The sequence below is a fragment of the Peromyscus californicus genome, unplaced genomic scaffold (genome assembly GCF_007827085.1).
Source record: "Peromyscus californicus insignis strain IS unplaced genomic scaffold, ASM782708v3 Scaffold_17__1_contigs__length_78620276, whole genome shotgun sequence".
Classification (NCBI taxonomy): Eukaryota; Metazoa; Chordata; class Mammalia; order Rodentia; family Cricetidae; genus Peromyscus; species Peromyscus californicus.
The window spans coordinates 47,247,325-47,263,539 of NW_026294469.1; the positions used below are offsets into that span (position 1 = coordinate 47,247,325).

At 40.3% G+C, this 16,215-nt stretch overlaps 1 protein-coding gene and 1 pseudogene across 1 annotated transcript in view; one reads left to right on the top strand and one right to left on the bottom strand.

Moving 5' to 3' along the window:
- Slc27a6 (solute carrier family 27 member 6) overlaps positions 1–8,555 on the top strand; it is a 47,314-nt gene extending 38,759 nt beyond the window's left edge. The window contains exons 7-10 of the mRNA XM_052741465.1: positions 1,548–1,746; positions 3,185–3,282; positions 4,385–4,515; positions 7,661–8,555. Coding sequence (XP_052597425.1) covers positions 1,548–1,746; positions 3,185–3,282; positions 4,385–4,515; positions 7,661–7,837 — 605 coding nt within the window. The 3' untranslated portion in view covers positions 7,838–8,555. The remainder of the gene's footprint in view (positions 1–1,547; positions 1,747–3,184; positions 3,283–4,384; positions 4,516–7,660) is intronic.
- Positions 8,556–15,668: 7,113 nt separating this feature from the next.
- On the bottom strand, positions 15,669–15,945 carry LOC128112464 (non-histone chromosomal protein HMG-14-like; annotated as a pseudogene).
- Positions 15,946–16,215: the final 270 nt, after the last annotated feature.

Consider the following 16,215-nt stretch of genomic DNA (forward strand, 5'->3'; position numbering starts at 1 on the left):
TTCTAAAACTGCTGACTGACGGACTCCGTTCTAGAACCCTCATGATGAGCTATTGCATTTTAGTTTATACTCTAACATTGTATCATTATGTAAATTGTGCCTCATCAGGAAAGACATGAATACACCATGACCTATGTAAGCATTTACAATAATTTGCAGAGAAAAAAAACCTAATATCTACATCCTGAGCAGCAAGGGAAAAAGTATAAATTGTGAGGAAGATAAGAGTTTTTTTAAATATCTGGAATATTAAATGTAGCCTGACAGACTACACAATCTATGTGAGGCTTTGGAGGAATGTGGACTTTGTCCTAAAATGCATGCTCCAATTTCTATGTGTGTATGACTTCTACGGCTGTGTGACATTAGGCAAATTACTTTATCTGCCTCCCTTTCTGCACTGGTAAAATGAAAACGGAACCAAGACCTTTCTTAGAGGTTTCTGATAAGAATGGGATGGACAGATGGGCAATGCTCTAAGACCAGTGATACTACAATAAAGTGTGAAGTATGACTGTGGTAACAATACCAGTAGGGGTGGTGCAAGTGGGGATGGAAATAATGGTAAAGAGAATCAGTGGGGCTCCATGGAAGCAGAGTATGCATCTTCATCCAGAGACGTAAAGGACAGCCCTTGCTAAGATCCCTATGAATATGTCATCTCATCTCTGCGGCTAATCCAGAAGGAGGTAAACAATGTCCTGGACGGCTGCTGCTGTGAAAGCTGCTTTCCTTTATTTTAAACGTAATCTTGTCCTTTGGATTGTCAAGCACAACTTTGATTAAATAGGTTTGACATCTGAATAGTGATTTCAGATGAGTGTCTAAGTGTGAGTGGCACTAATAAGTGTCATGAGATGAGAGATCTTTCTAATGCCCTCCCTCCCTTTCCCTGTCAAGTGTTTCTAGAATAACATCCTTGAGGCCTAAACCACTCTACTACTGTGTTAATTGGGTCAGCCTACTTCACAGACTCTTTGATCCAAAATTGCAAAGGCTTCATTTTGAGTTCTACATCTATTTCTTTTTCTGATTTTTTGACAGCTGACTTCCTCCTTGTCAGCATTAGTTCTTTTTTCAATGAAATAAGAATTGTAATACCAGTTTCAAACAATTGTTAATCCAATTAAAACAATCATAATTGTGGAGTAGGCATGGTCACTAGTTCATACTGCTATTATCAGCTTATTAAAATTATTGAGTTATTTGCTCTGGGTTAAATATCTGTGCAATTTCCTGGGTTAAAATCTGTGCAATTCCAAGAGATATTACCCTTAGTCTGTCAACCCAGAGTATAAAAGAAATTAAATTCACAGTTCCTTTGCATGCAGTTCTTTTGTCATTGATTTTTGCAAAGTTGTTTGTGAAAGGATATTCTAGATGTGGCCACCAAGAATAAATGCCATTAAGTAGGTTGGGAACAAACACAAAGAAAAATGAGAACCTACAATAGCTAGGCATGTCTTATGTAGCTTAGATACATGTACAGTGTCTGTGTTGATAATTGTTAGATCAGATGACTGCAGAAATGGTCCTTTCTCTTGCAGGAGAACCAGGGCTTCTCATTTCTCATGTGAATACGAAGAATCCTTTCTTTGGCTATGCTGGCTCTTACCGGCACACGAAAAGCAAGCTGCTTTTTGATGTTTTTAAGAAGGGAGATGTTTACTTCAATACAGGAGACCTAATGGTCCTGGATCATGAGAACTTCCTTTATTTTTGGGACCGTATTGGAGACACTTTCAGGTAGGCATGGCACTGGATGCCCAACTGGTTCTGTGCCTGTGAATCCCTCTTCTGTGAAAAGTGCTGAGACCCTGCTTCTGTTATTTCAGAGCACACAGGGTCCTTTCATCACCACAATGATTCCCCACTCAATGATTCACTCAACATCTGTTTCTAGAATGAACTGAGTTGAGTCCTGATGTCAAACTCCATAATTATTTTTAAAAATTGATCAGTCTATACCAAATCAGTAGGATATAAAAGCAGAAGTGACATGTGAAGGTAGTGTTAGGGTAAAAACAAAGTACTGTGTGAAGCTGTGATTAAACAGAAAAGTCGGGTCATTCATTCATTCATTTATTATCTCATATTTCTCTATTTAGTGTTGCGGGGAGAATACATGCCACACATGCATGTGACTTGGGGGAGTTGGTTCTCTCCTCCCACAATGTCTGTTCCAGGGATTGAACTCTGGCTTGGTGGCAAGTGCCTGTTAAGCAAATCCACTAGAGTCTGTTAAAGGGTATCAATGATTTATTAAGATATAAAATGGGGAGAAATATGCCAGCTGTTGCCATCTTCCATTCTGCTGTGTGTGGTGGTGGGGGGGTGTCAATGAACCAGCCATCCAGTTTCTTACCACCCCAAGAGAGAGAGAGCATGTGCCTCCTCTTCAGTTTTAAGCAGTCAAGTGCCCAGAAATAAAAACACACCTCTGTCAGGCCAGATACCCCAGGGTTATTGGTGGAATGAATCCCCACAAGTGCCTCCACTCCCTGAGCTGTCTGTCTCACTGGTCCTGAGAGGATTCTGGACATAAGGAAAAGATTTTCAAACTGAGACTGCCCCCTCCCCATTTTTACATTTTATTTTCTGATTTCTCAAGCTCGTCTTAGCCTACCTAAAAATGTATTTTACTTTGTTATTCAATGACTATAGACTAGTCAAGAGCATAGAGTAAGTATCTAGCAAAGGCTTGAATGAATGGATAAATGGGAAGTAAGTCAGTAGAATGTCAAATTCTCATCTTATAGTATTGTCTTCATTAAAATAACAGAAGTGAAGGATTCAATGGCTACAGATTAAAGTGGGTTAAGATATTGAGGTAAGTATAGTATTTCTTTCAATTCCCACTACCAAAGATAAAGTTTTAAACTTAGTTATTATTATTGCACAAAGTAGTGATTTTGTACTGATATATCCTCCTTATCATCTATTTTTATGGCTCATTTAAAAAATACTGAAAAGTGAACAATTTATACCAATAAAACTCTAAGTTATTTTAACCTAACCACAGCTGCTGATTTTACTGAACTCTGAACAAAATGGCTTTTGCTTGGAAACTAGTTATTTTTGGCCACTAGGTGCTTCACAGAGCCAAATGCAAGTCACTAAAACAGCAAGCAGGAGCTGGCTCTTCAGATGCTTGTGTTCTCCCTCAGATCTGTCTGTCTTTTAGGTGGAAAGGAGAAAATGTTGCAACCACAGAGGTAGCCGATGTGATCGGGAGGTTGGACTTCATACAGGAAGCAAATGTGTATGGGGTGCCTGTGCCAGGTATGTGGATGTTGATGATTTGATGATTTTGAGAATTGTAGAAGAGAATGTGCATGTCCTCTTTAGGTTTTATTACTTTCTTAATTGATATGTGAAAGTCTGCATATTAAAATTAACATTTTAAAATGTTTTTATCTTGCCTTGGCAAGCAATGCCCTTGAATAAGAAATTTTATGGACACTGCTTGAAAATAGTTGAAGCTGACCTTTCCAATCATCTCACTTTTCTTTATCTTTTTTTTTTGTTTGTTTGTTTGTTGTTTCAAGGAGACAGGGTTTCTCTGTGTAGTTTTGGTGCCTGTCCTGGATCTTGCTCTGTATACCAGGCTGGCCTCGAACTCACAGAGATCCACCTGCCACTACCTCCTGAGTGCTGGGATTAAAGGCGTGCACCACTGCTGCCCAGCTCTCAGTTTTCTTGTTACAACATGTGTTGGTGCATTTCACTAAACAGGAACATGTTCTAGTTTAAATGTTAAATAATACCACTTGTGATTGAGGTGTGTCCTTTTATACAGATGGCAGTGTTTTCTGTTAATGCTGTGAGTGGAAGGGAGACCAGGGAGAGAAGTGTCTGCTTTGCAGCAGAGGAAGGAGGGGACAGATTCAGAATTTGTCCCTGAGGACTGGAGAAATAATGCCTCAGTCATCTGAGGTCTGCAGATGTCATGACAGCAGCAAGCAGTGTGGCCTGAGTCAAAAGACTCAGTTTTCTGAGTTTTCTTAGCTTCAAATATTCCCCTTATTTCTTTTTTTCATTAGTGATTAAAATGTACATTTTTTGCTGGGCTCTAGTTACCTCTAAATACTGTCTTTCTTAATATTTATGTTGATGGGATGCAAATTATACATAATTTATTGTGTTTCCATCCCACCAGTTTCATTTCTTTAGTACAGACAATCAAGTGTGGTCTTCCCTGTTGTTGAATTACTTCTAGTAATTACATCATATGTCAGGGAAAGACACAGACTCAATTTAATGCTACTGCTATATTGTTATCTCTGCAGGAGACTGAGTGTCTCTGTATTATTGAGAATGTGATAGAACTGATTTTGAAAATTCACCTAGTAATACATTGATTTTATTTCAACCTTTTCCCCAGGTTATGAAGGGAAAGCAGGGATGATTTCTATTATTCTAAAACCAAGCAAGTCTTTAGACTTAGACAAAATGTACGACCAAGTTGTAACATCTCTACCACCTTATGCCTGCCCACGGTTTTTAAGAATTCAGGTAATTTTACAGCTTCAAAATTTATTGTCAAATGTCAGAGCCAGAACCAAGAGGTGGATCAGCAGCAAAATACTGTTGTCTCCTTTAGATCATGTGTGAATGTTATTGATATTAGTAAATTTTAAGAATAAAAAGCAGAAAGTTGTGGAGTTGAGGCTATTTCATGCTATACTTAAAGCTGCATGTCAAGGAAGCATGATGAGGTCCTGGGTTTGTCTCTGTCCTGCCTGTGGAGTTGCTCTTTTCCTCTTCAGCTAGGACCTCGGAACAAAGTGATGCGCTCAGTGAGGGTGGCAAGCCAAACCCATTACTTGCACATATCTTCTGAAGACAGTTGGAGTTATTTGCCTAAAATTAGGTTTCACCGGGTCAACCTCAGAGTGTTTGCAGGGTGTACACTGAGCCTGGAGCAATGTGTCTTTAAGCATGTTTCCCCCACCCCTTTGGACAGTCCTTAGGTTCAGTCCACTCCCTCTTGTTTTGTAGGAAAACCTGAGCACATTTATTTTGGGATAAAGGCTCTTTTTTGTTTTGGATTGCTAGTAAAGAATGGTTTGAAAATAAATCACTCAACTACTGGGTAACTTTACCAGCTCAGTTACTCAATTGCTTGGTTATTTAATACTGTGGCTCAAATACAGTTTCCCAAACTTAGTAGTTTTTCATTTTAACATCATAACACACAGACTTTTTCAGAATATATTTGCTGTATTACTATTAAGTAATGAGTGGAACAAACATAATATCACATTCATTTTTAAGACATTTGTAAATCAATGCTCATAGCCAAGCCACTTCTTTTCCAAGGTGCACATCGTCCAAATTTCTTTATTTCATTTGCATATTTTATGTATACTGTTTCAGATAATTTTCAGAAAAATTCTCTGAAATTATAAAGGCAAATAAATATGAAAAAGAAGTAACTTATATGTTAGTTGAAACTTTTATCGATGATTAGCATTTAGGTTTAAGTATTAACCCATACAGACATCCTACATATCTTTTACCCACCTTCACACAGGCACATCTGACGCAACCAGGATAACACAATCCAAGTTTACTATCAATTTGCACATGTTACTTGTGTACTGACATGTCATGTGCATATGTTTCCTATACACCATCTTTTGTATAGCTTCTGTATAGCCTCCTTTTTTTGTTTATATATATTCCTAGACATATAAACACAACCTGCTCAGTCCATATAATGTCACTTATATATACATTATTTCAGAGCTGACCACTTGGTGTTGGTTAACCAGTTAACTTGGGGAAGACAATTTCTCCCTCTCTCAGAGTTCCTTAGTTGCCTATAGATCTTAGTCTAGGTTTAGGACCCTTTGAGATAGGACCCTCCTGTGTTAGTATGTCTGTTGGTATCATCCATGTTCAGGTCTTGTTTAGGCAGCCGTAAGTGTAACTTCCCTGACATTTCTAGGAGATGTGATCTCACAGCAGACATTCTGTTTCCCTGGCTTTTACAACCTTTCTGTCCCCTCTTTTGAAAATGTTCCAAGCCTCGGGTGCAGGAGTTGTGTTGTAGATGAATCAGCTGAAGCTCAGTACCACACAATCAAGTCGTGGTTTTCTGTAATGGTCTTCATCTCTTGCAAAAAGTAATTTCTTTGTTGAGGGGTAAGAGGAGTGCTTATCTGTGGGTATAACTAAATATTTAGAATGCAGTTAGGAATTATCCTGGATTAGTAATGTGGCAGATGTAGGATGTCCTCCAAGATTCATGACCTCACTAGCAAGTTGGACTCTCTAGGGTGCTGGATACATTTCTAGTAGAAGGCATGGTTTTCTTCTTATTGAGCATGTCTTCAGTCCAGTTAGAGAGCCCTTGGTTACCACTAAGATATGGGTGCCCTTATGGCACTCTTAGGGTTATTGTGCCATGCTGGTCCTTGTTTTAGTTTATAGACCCCCTTACTACTTGTTGGTCAGGGAACCCAAAGTTCTAAAACATTGTAGGAAAATGCTGTTGCCTCTCAGAGATTGTAGGTAAGTCCTTATGACTTAAGGCACTGTATATAGCAGACAAAGGAGCCAGAGGATCTGATCTGGATCTGACCTGAAAGGCTCCTCTCTGAGGATTAGCTGTTATGGTACTAGAGAGTGCTGTGAAAGCTTCCAAGGGAGGGAAGCAGCCAATAGTTAGTTCTACCCAGCTACCTTGTTCTTTCATGTCCACTCCCAATCTCCCCATCCTCCCTTCTGTTATCCCATGAGAAATATATTTTCACAGAATAGAACATAGATTTAGAAAGTAACATTTTAAGCTTTTAATTCTAGTATAATTTATAATTTACTCACAGAAGCAGAAGCCATATTTTAGCACTGCATTATTATAGTAGACTAGGTCAGTATCACAAGCATTTAGAAAAATCTTTTAATATCATTCATTTTCCATATAGAACATTGGCTATTACAGTTATGACTATTATTTCATTTGCTACACCTAACAAAAAGCCTATCATTTAAAGCGTCATGCTCAGATCTCCACAGTGAGCTTAAGGCTAGGAATGACTACATCGTGAGACCCTGTCTCAAAAAATATATGTAGCTAATTAATTATAGCAATAAGTAATCTGAGAAAATACAGAACTAAAACTTACTTCTGACCATATGAATAAAACAAGTGCTTTGTGAAAAATTTAAATCACATTCCTAACAGAGTAGTTTTGCTTATAATAAACATTTTTAAATGTGATAGGACTCAATATGGCTAAACTAAAACTAACTTTTTCCTTTCCTTCCACTCCAGAGACACAATTTACCAGAACCTCCTGAGAAAACTTGTATCATAAATTTTGTCTTTTAGAACTCTATAATTCTTATTACAACATTGTATATTCATAATATTGCTTTGGTCTTGATATGAGGTAGGATATATATTTCAAACATGCTTAGTTTATTGATTATATTAATAATTTGTATTCAATAAGCTAATATTTCAATAAAGTTTACAGATGAATGAGAGTTTTCTATTGCTAATGTTACATTAATACTAACTATAAAGAAGTTAATTGGATATAACACATGATAAGGAGATATGGCTTACCTTGTTAAACATTGTACTCATAATTGTAGCTACCATGAATCCTATTAACTTGTTCCACTCACATCTGTAACTGTTTCCTAGGATAAAATGGAAACAACAGGGACTTTCAAGCTGCAGAAGATACAACTGGTGGAAGAAGGATTTCATCCACTGAAGATTTCTGACCCACTTTACTTCATGGATACCTTGAAAAAATCTTATGTTCCATTGACCAAAGAAATTTATAATCAGATAATGTTAGAGGAGCTTAAACTTTAAGGCCATTGTTATGGGACTTCAATGCCTTCCTGGGAAAGATGGAGGAAGACACATGAGCTCCTTGCTTGACCACCAGGGAGAGTTCCTTTCATAAATCGATCATGAGTTGAAAATATTATACACAAAGAATGAATTTGATATACCTAAACTCTCAAGGTCCATACATCCCAGCACAGTGAGCCAGGAGATATGAGATGTTCATCCCATGGTCATGTGACTGATGGGGGGGATGCTGCTCACAGCCGCTGCCCAGGATCCCCAGAATGCAGCCTACAGGATAGCATGTGGTCACAATTCAAAGTACAGTGTTTCTGGGTACATTTGGGAAGTAAAACCAAATAGGCCATACATAGTGTTACCACACGACTCTTGGACTGCAGGAAATATGGTGATTTACTCTGAAGCAGAGACGGGAAAGTAGTGTTCAGCTTGTACCACATTCCCTTCACAGGCAAAAGTTCCTTGAGTTTAAAAAGGCTTCAATTGGCTTCATCTCATATAAACTTCAGCTGATTTTTTAATTAGAAGACTCAATACATAACTAAATATTTGCCTTAATACTGAAGATTTTAAATAATGAATAAGTAGTTAGCAGTTAATCACTTAAAATACTTTCTAATATGTGAAGATTCTAATTTTCAATGGACAGTAAAACTTTTACTCAGTTTATTTTTTATGTGCTCTAACTTGTTACTCAATAAAACCACCTTTAATAATATGTGATTTGGGTGTTTCATTTTTTTTTATTTTATTGTGTGTGGGTGTTGTGCCTGCATGTATATCTGTGTACCATGTTTGTGCCTGCTGCCCACAGAGCCTAGAAGAGGACATCAGATTTCCCAGAGTTGTGAGATGCCATGTGGGTGCTAGAATCCCAGCCTTTGGAAGAATAGGCTGTGCTCTCATCCACAGGGCCATCTCTCCAGCACATTGATTTGGGTCTTTGTTGTGTTGATTTTAAGTGTAAACTCCAACAAAAGGAACCTGACAATACATGTACTCATATCTCCTTTCTCCTAAACACACACTAAAGAGGCAAACAAATGTGGAAATGTAAAAGGACAGAACAGGGAAACAGGTGAGCCCACGTCCTTATAATTGTTGGGCAGCTGTAGAAATGGAAGAAGATTAACGATACATTTTCAAAGAGCCATAGGAACCACGAAAGTGATACACAGAAGAGCTGGGCTAGAGCAGAGCCCTGGAATTGCCACCAAGATCAGAGACAGAGCAGCAGTCTGAACAGGAATGTAAGGAGTTACCTGAAACACGGGGTGCCATGGACAGTGTGGGGAACAGTGTGCTGGCCGCAAGCTGGGGGCATTCCAAGCCAGTGTTGCCTTTAACCTAGAACCATAAAACGTCCCTCTGTAAGGTGAAGTTATCATCCTTAGGGAAGTGGCAAGGACTGCCAGGGGTGGTGACAGTGTTTGCAATCTCAGCGCTGGAGAGGTGGAGCACAGTCAGACTCCCATAGTTACCTGGGTAGCCAGCCTAGAGCCTCAGGAACAATGAGAGACCCTACTTCAAACACCAAGCGTGGAGCCTGGGGTGGTATCGAACACCTTCAGTAACAGCACTCAGGAGGAAGAAGCAGGCCGATTTCTTTGAGTTCAAGGCCAGCCTGGTCTACAGAATGAGTTCAGGACAGCCTAGGGCTACACAGAGAAAACAATGTATCAAAAAAAAAAAAAAAAAAAAAAAAAAAAAAATCCAGAGCGGAATGTAGGGCAAGAGGTCTGAGCTCACTTCCACTTTTGGAAACTTACCAAAACCCACCAATTCTGAGCACGAAATTCCACCAATCTCTGAGCTCGGCTTGAAATCTTACCAATCCCAACCCTGGAAATCTCCACCTTGGAAAACTCCTCCCCCAAGCAACCCTGTCTAAGCCTGTATTCTGCTCCCCTGCTCAGTTCCCTGATGGTTCTTACCTGACCAGAGGCAACCACCCTCTTGTGTCTTTCTCAATAAATCTCTTCTGTGAGGTTTATTGTGCATTGTGACTTTGTGGTATTCCTTGACTCCCAAAGATACCTTACCAAAGTACCTTTCCCTTCAGAGCTGTAACACTTTCACTGGGGAAACCTCCACCCGCTTCCCCTGAGAGCTGTAACCCTCCAGTGGGGAAACCTTTCCCCTCAGAGCTATAACACATAACATCTCCTAAGCTGCAACACCCAAGGTTGTCTGTAGGCCTCCACTGACTTGTGTATACATAAACACCCTTGAATATCCACAAATTGACATGTGCTACATACGTGCCTGCGCACACCCACCCACACGTTCACAGACACATGCCAGCATGCGCGTGTGTGCGCACACACACACACACACACACACACACACACACACATACACACACACACGCTGCTTCTTTGAAAGCCTGTCACAAGTGTGACTATTTCACCAGTGAGGAGTTTCAGTGCCATGACTCCAGCCTCCACGCTAAGCAGCCCTGGCAAATATCATCACTGGCAGATTAAAGAGCAGCATTAAAATGTAGTCTTAAAACTGTCTGTGGAGTTTATGTTATGAACTGGCAAAGCTTTCCTTACTCAGAACACTGGCTTCTTGGTTTAGAGTAACCGCCACCTCCCTCTGTAAACTGTGGGACTCTAACCCTTTTAGAGGTCAGGCCCAACTGTGCAGCTGCTAACGACACCATGTCACACTTTAGCCATGTGGTGAAATGGCTGAAGTCTTGAATGACTTCGGTAGCACATCTGACCTGGTGAAGAGCAATAGCGCTTCCTTCTTGTAATTTCAAGAACGACTGAAATCTTCATCATCTTCAGGCCCTGCCTTCAACAAATATCAGATGTTTCTCCAAACTAGAGGGTGGAACAAGCCATTTTTTGCAATTTTTAAAATGTGTGTTTCTGGGCTTTACCGGATTTATGGAATCCAGTGCTCAGTGTCTTGAAAATATTACTTTGTGACAAGAGTTCTAGAATTCTCAGTTGTGTTTAGTCTTCTAGTGTGTCTTGCTTCTTTACTCTGAACCATATTTTTACCTGCTTCTCAAACTTTCTGGCTTACCTCAAGGAGAAAGCAGGCCTACAGCGTCTTCTTGGGTAGACATGGGCCACCCATTTAGCTTTTTATGTTTGCTAGCTGCAGTCTGGGGTACTACCTTGTAATTTACCTGTTTTTGACAGCAAGTAGGGTCTATAGTTTGTTTTTTGTTTTGGGGGTTTTTGTTGTTGTTTTTTTGGTTTTTTGTTTGTTTGTTTTTGGAGGGGGAAGGTCCAATTGGAATGCCAGAGAACAAAGTAACAGTTAAATGTGTTTAACACTCAGTAGTTTCAGCAGCAAACTAAATCAACCAGAAGAAAGGTTTTGGGAACTCAAAGTCGGGTGATTGAACCATCATCCAAAGACCAATGAGTGAAGCTCCCGCAAAGCCAACCATCTGTGCTATGGGAGCTCTGTAAGAAGAAGGAAAAGGAGCCGGGCTGTGGTGGCGCACGCCTTTAATCCCAGCACTCGGGAGGCAGAGCCAGGCGGATCTCTGTGAGTTCGAGGCCAGCCTGGTCTCCAAAGCGAGTTCCAGGAAAGGCGCAAAGCTACACAGAGAAACCCTGTCTCGAAAAACCAAAAAAAAAAAAAAAGAAGAAGGAAAAGGAGATAGAAAGTTCAGTTAAGTAAATGATGTCTGAAAGCCAGCCATAAACAGAAAGAAATCAGCAGCCAGAGCCAGGAAGCCCCAAGGACATAAAAGAGATGCGCTGGATCATGTGTTCATTAAATTGTCAAAGGTTAGACAAAGAATTCTGGAGGCATCAGGGGTAAAGTGACTTACAAGGGAACTGTCTAAAGTTATAGCACCCTGCTTTAACTGTTTGCGTTCAGACACCCTACACTTCCATTTCTCTCTCTGTGATATGCTTTCAATATTCCAGTGTATACCTACTTAAATACAGCTCAATGACAGCTATTTTCAATACGTGTGTCTTGTAAAGTTAAGTCAGGACACTACTATTGAAGACTGTGAGCAGACTTACTTTTTAGCAGAAACTGCAGGCCAAAAGGAAGGGGGATGGTGTATTGAAAAGGCTGACAGAAAAGTTCCCAACAAGAGCACCCTACTGGGCAACTGTGTCCCTAGGCAGCAGCGAAAGTGGGATACTTTCTTAGTCAAACAGTATCTAAGGAATTTCATCCCTGTTAGACCTGTCTTCTAGGAGAAGTTCTTCCAGTTATGGGATGCTGAACAGTGCCTCAAGAAGACACAACAGCACAAAATTCAGGGGGAAACATAACTCTATAAGATAACATTATAAAATGGTGATAGGCAAGTTACTTTCACTTAGAGTGTAGACTTTAAAAGACACAAGCATTAAAAAATGGCTGTCATTAAGCTGTAGTAATAGGGACACAATTTAAGTAGGTATACTTGTAACGTTGAAAGTATATCATGTGGGAGAGAAACAAAAGTATAGAGTGTCCAAATGCAAGCTGTTAAAGCAGGATGCTACTAGTACAGTATATATATGTATTTTTCATAAGAATAGCAAAGTATATAATATCCAGCCCTGGGTGATATGAGCACATACTGGTGCTCAGTATGTGACCTAGGCTGACCTTGAACTCCTGGAAATTTCTTAGTCTCAGTCTCCAAGGTGCTAGAACTACAGACATATTTCTCCACATCTTGGGTAACTTTTTAAAAAATGGCCTTTTGCATTCCATTAAACAAAGTGTCAAAAACATAAAAGAAAATGGGCACAAGATGTAAACACATAAAATTGAAAGAAAAGAATTCCTTAAATGTATAAAAAACATTGTGCTTTTCATAGTTACAGAAACTCAAGAAATACTTTTTGCTTCAACTCTTATCAGATTGGAAAAAAATTCAACCGTCGGCAAGGAAATGGAGAAATTGTCTTTTTGTGCATTGCCTATGGTTCATAACTTTATAATCAAATGGAAGTCAGTTTAGATATGTCTATTGTATTGGTTACTTAGGTGTTGCTGTGATAAATCACCATGACCAAGCCAACTTTAGGAAGAAAAAAAATCACTTTGGCTTATAGTCCAAGAGAGTCTATCATGGCAGGAAGGCACAACAGTAAGAGGCAGGCATGGTGGGAGGATCAGGAGACTGAGAGGTCACATCTTCAAAGGCAGGCACAGAACAGAGGGCAAACCAAAGTGGCAGAAAGACCCAGTGATGTAATTCCCCCAGCAAGGCTTCATTGCCTAAACCTCCCAGGTATCTCCACCATCTGGAAAACAAATATACAGGTTATGGAGCCTGTGCAGGACATTTCTCTTTCAAACCACCTGCCCTAGTCAGGGTTTCTATTGCTGTGATGGAAGACTGTGACTGAAGTAACTCTGGGAGGAAAGTGTTGGTTTGGCTTAGCCTTCCACATCACTGTTTATCATTGAAGGAAGTCAGGACAGGAACTCATACAGGGCAGGAGCTGATGCAGAGGCCATGGAGGGTTACTGCTTACTGGCTTGTTCTCATGGCTTGCTCAGACTACTTTCTTATAGAACCACCAGGTTCTATACTTTCTTATAGTCCACCCAGGACCACCAGCTAAGTGATGGCACCACCACCCACAATGGACTGAGCACTCCCCCATCAAGTGCCCTACAGCCAGATCTTATGGAGGCATTTTTTTCTCAATTGAGGTTCCCTCCTCTCAGGTGACTGTAGCTTGTGCCAAGTTGACATAAAACTAGCCAGGACACCACCATAATCAACACTGTAAGAAAACATATCGTTCAACCAGCAATCTCATTTCTGGGACTTTATGCAACAAATTCACCTAGACTTCTATTGGCAGAAATATTTAACAGGCCATTAATTTGGGAGTTTACATAATACAACAGTATTGATAGATTCTAAGAGGGCTATTTCAATAAATTATAATAAATACATTTAAAGTGCTATAAAAGTTTAGTGGCTTTCTGTGCACTAATTTTGGAAATATCTCCCACATATATTATGAAAACAAAACTTCGGGTACAAAGGTGTAGTGGAGACCACAAAAACACTCTAGATAGCTCATACTTTTGATCTAGATCCCCCGCAAAGCCAGAGAGCTTTGGCATTACTTGAAAAATGAACCAAAACAATACTCATGGTATGGAATACATTTCTTTTCAAAGTCCTAGGGGAATGAAATCATGTCATATTCACGTAATAGGATGGAACTAGAGGTCACCATGTCAAGCAAGTAAATCAGATGAAGAAATACAATGCCTGCCTATTGTTTTCCATGTGTGTTAGCAGGGGGAGGGGGATGACCTAAACACAGTAGAGGGACTCCTAGAAAATGTCTGTGGACAAAGCAAAAAGGGATGAGAGAAGAGGGTTAGAGAAAGCCTTTGGCACTGTGGATATGATCAAAGTATGATACACACATCTATGGAAACATCACAGTAAAATCTATTGATATGATATGTATAGTTAATATTCACGACTATAATAGCATTCCCAGGATGCCTAGTGTGTATTTTGCCATCGTATGACTTTTGGGAAGCACAAGAGATAGCAACTTGCCCTTTATTTTGGAGTAGATGCCCTGGGAATTCCTAAAACTGATCTACTGAACCTCTGAAAGCTTTACTGATCCAGCAGTGTTGTGTGACAAAGCTTTTCCTGAGGAGACCCAAAACACACACACACACACACACACACACACACACACACAACACAGATGTCTGCTCACCCCAGACAGGGAACCCATAACAGACCGAAGTACCGATACCACCAAACCCAACTTGGTGAATCAATGAGTTTTACTGGGGTTACAGGAGTATGGGTGAGGGATGATTTATAGACTAAATGACTCAAAGGCAGCTGCATCACCAAAGCCCCCCAGCATGGGTGACAGCTCACAAAGCTGAGAATATGGAGCCCACTGCACAGCCTGAAGGCCACTCAACAGGTTGGAGAGCGTCTTTTCCAAGTGACTTTTATCTAAACCCCTTCCTGGCAGCTGGTTTCTGCTTCTTCCAGGCAGCTGGTCTGGTCTCAGAGTCTTATTGACATGTCGACTTGTCTGAGTCTCTCTCTTTTTTTTTATTTATTTTATTTATTTATTTTACTCTTTCACAGCTGAGACTTTATTGGTTGAGTCCACAGACATTTCAATTCTTAAAACATGGACCCAAACTCTAAGAGTCAGACATTGTGTTTATGTACCCAAAAGAGCCATGTGCTGTTTCTCTTTGAACTTATTCCAGTGATGTTCCATCCTAAGCTTGGCAAGTTTTCCCTAAGACCTCACATAACAATCAAATGCTCACAATCCTTAATTCCACTGACTCACAATTTTATGCCACATACAGTACATATTCAAATTCAAATCTTTCACAGCACATTATCACAATTGTTAGGAAAATGGACTGCCATGACCAGAAACAGTTCTGACAGGGCAAGGACTGAGGAGTGGTTTTTTAGGATACAGTTCTACTAGAAACAGGAGACCAGAAATAAATGAAAACATTCCAGACACAAATGCACGACCAAGACTCCAAATTACCATTTAGTATGCTTTGTGTTGCAGGATATAAAACTAGCCCCCTCTACGGAATGTTATGGTGACCCCCGAGACAGTCACAGCCTCTCCTGATTCAGTACCCTGCTGTTTTCTGGTTGTACCAAAGAATAAACAACCAGCAAGTGATTTAACCTCTTAAAAAAAAAATCATTTACACTTAAAAAATGGGATGAGGCGGGACTTCCTCCCACCTTTTAAAAATGTTTCTAGAACTACTAAAAAACTTGCATTTACAAAATAGTTGATAAAAATATTCCTCTGGATTGTACAAGAAGGGAGGCAGGGACACTCACAGATACGATGGATGGTTAGTCGGACTTGGCTTCTTTCTCTTCTGCTTCAGAGGCTGGACTCTGGTTTTCAGCCTCTCCATTTTCTGCAGGGACATCTGTGTTTTGCTGGTCAGCCACCTCCGCCTGTTTGCCCTTTGCTCCCCTCTTCCCTTTAGTTTGCACTTTTTTTGTCTGACGGTTTATCCTTTCCCTTGGCCTTCTTCAGCTTCGTGACCACCTTGGCAGGGCGGGCTTGGCCAGAGCATCGCTTGGGCTCCGCCGCCTGATCCGTGCTAACCTTCCTCTTGGGCATAGTGGCAGCGCTGGATGGGAGGCGCCAGGCGGAACCTGTCAAGGATCTACACTGCCTAGGCCTCCACCCCACGAACTCTCTCTCTCTCTTTTTTTTTTTTTTTTTTCTAGCTTAGATTGTTTACTCTGGCAGGGAGGGGCCTGGTGAATTGGATCTGTTTTAGGGACTTCCTAAAGCTATTTGAGTTGTTTACCATCATGTTTAAGGAACTTCCCTGCTGGATATGTTTCATTCTTGAGGGAGAAACTGTTACACACCATTCCACTTCTT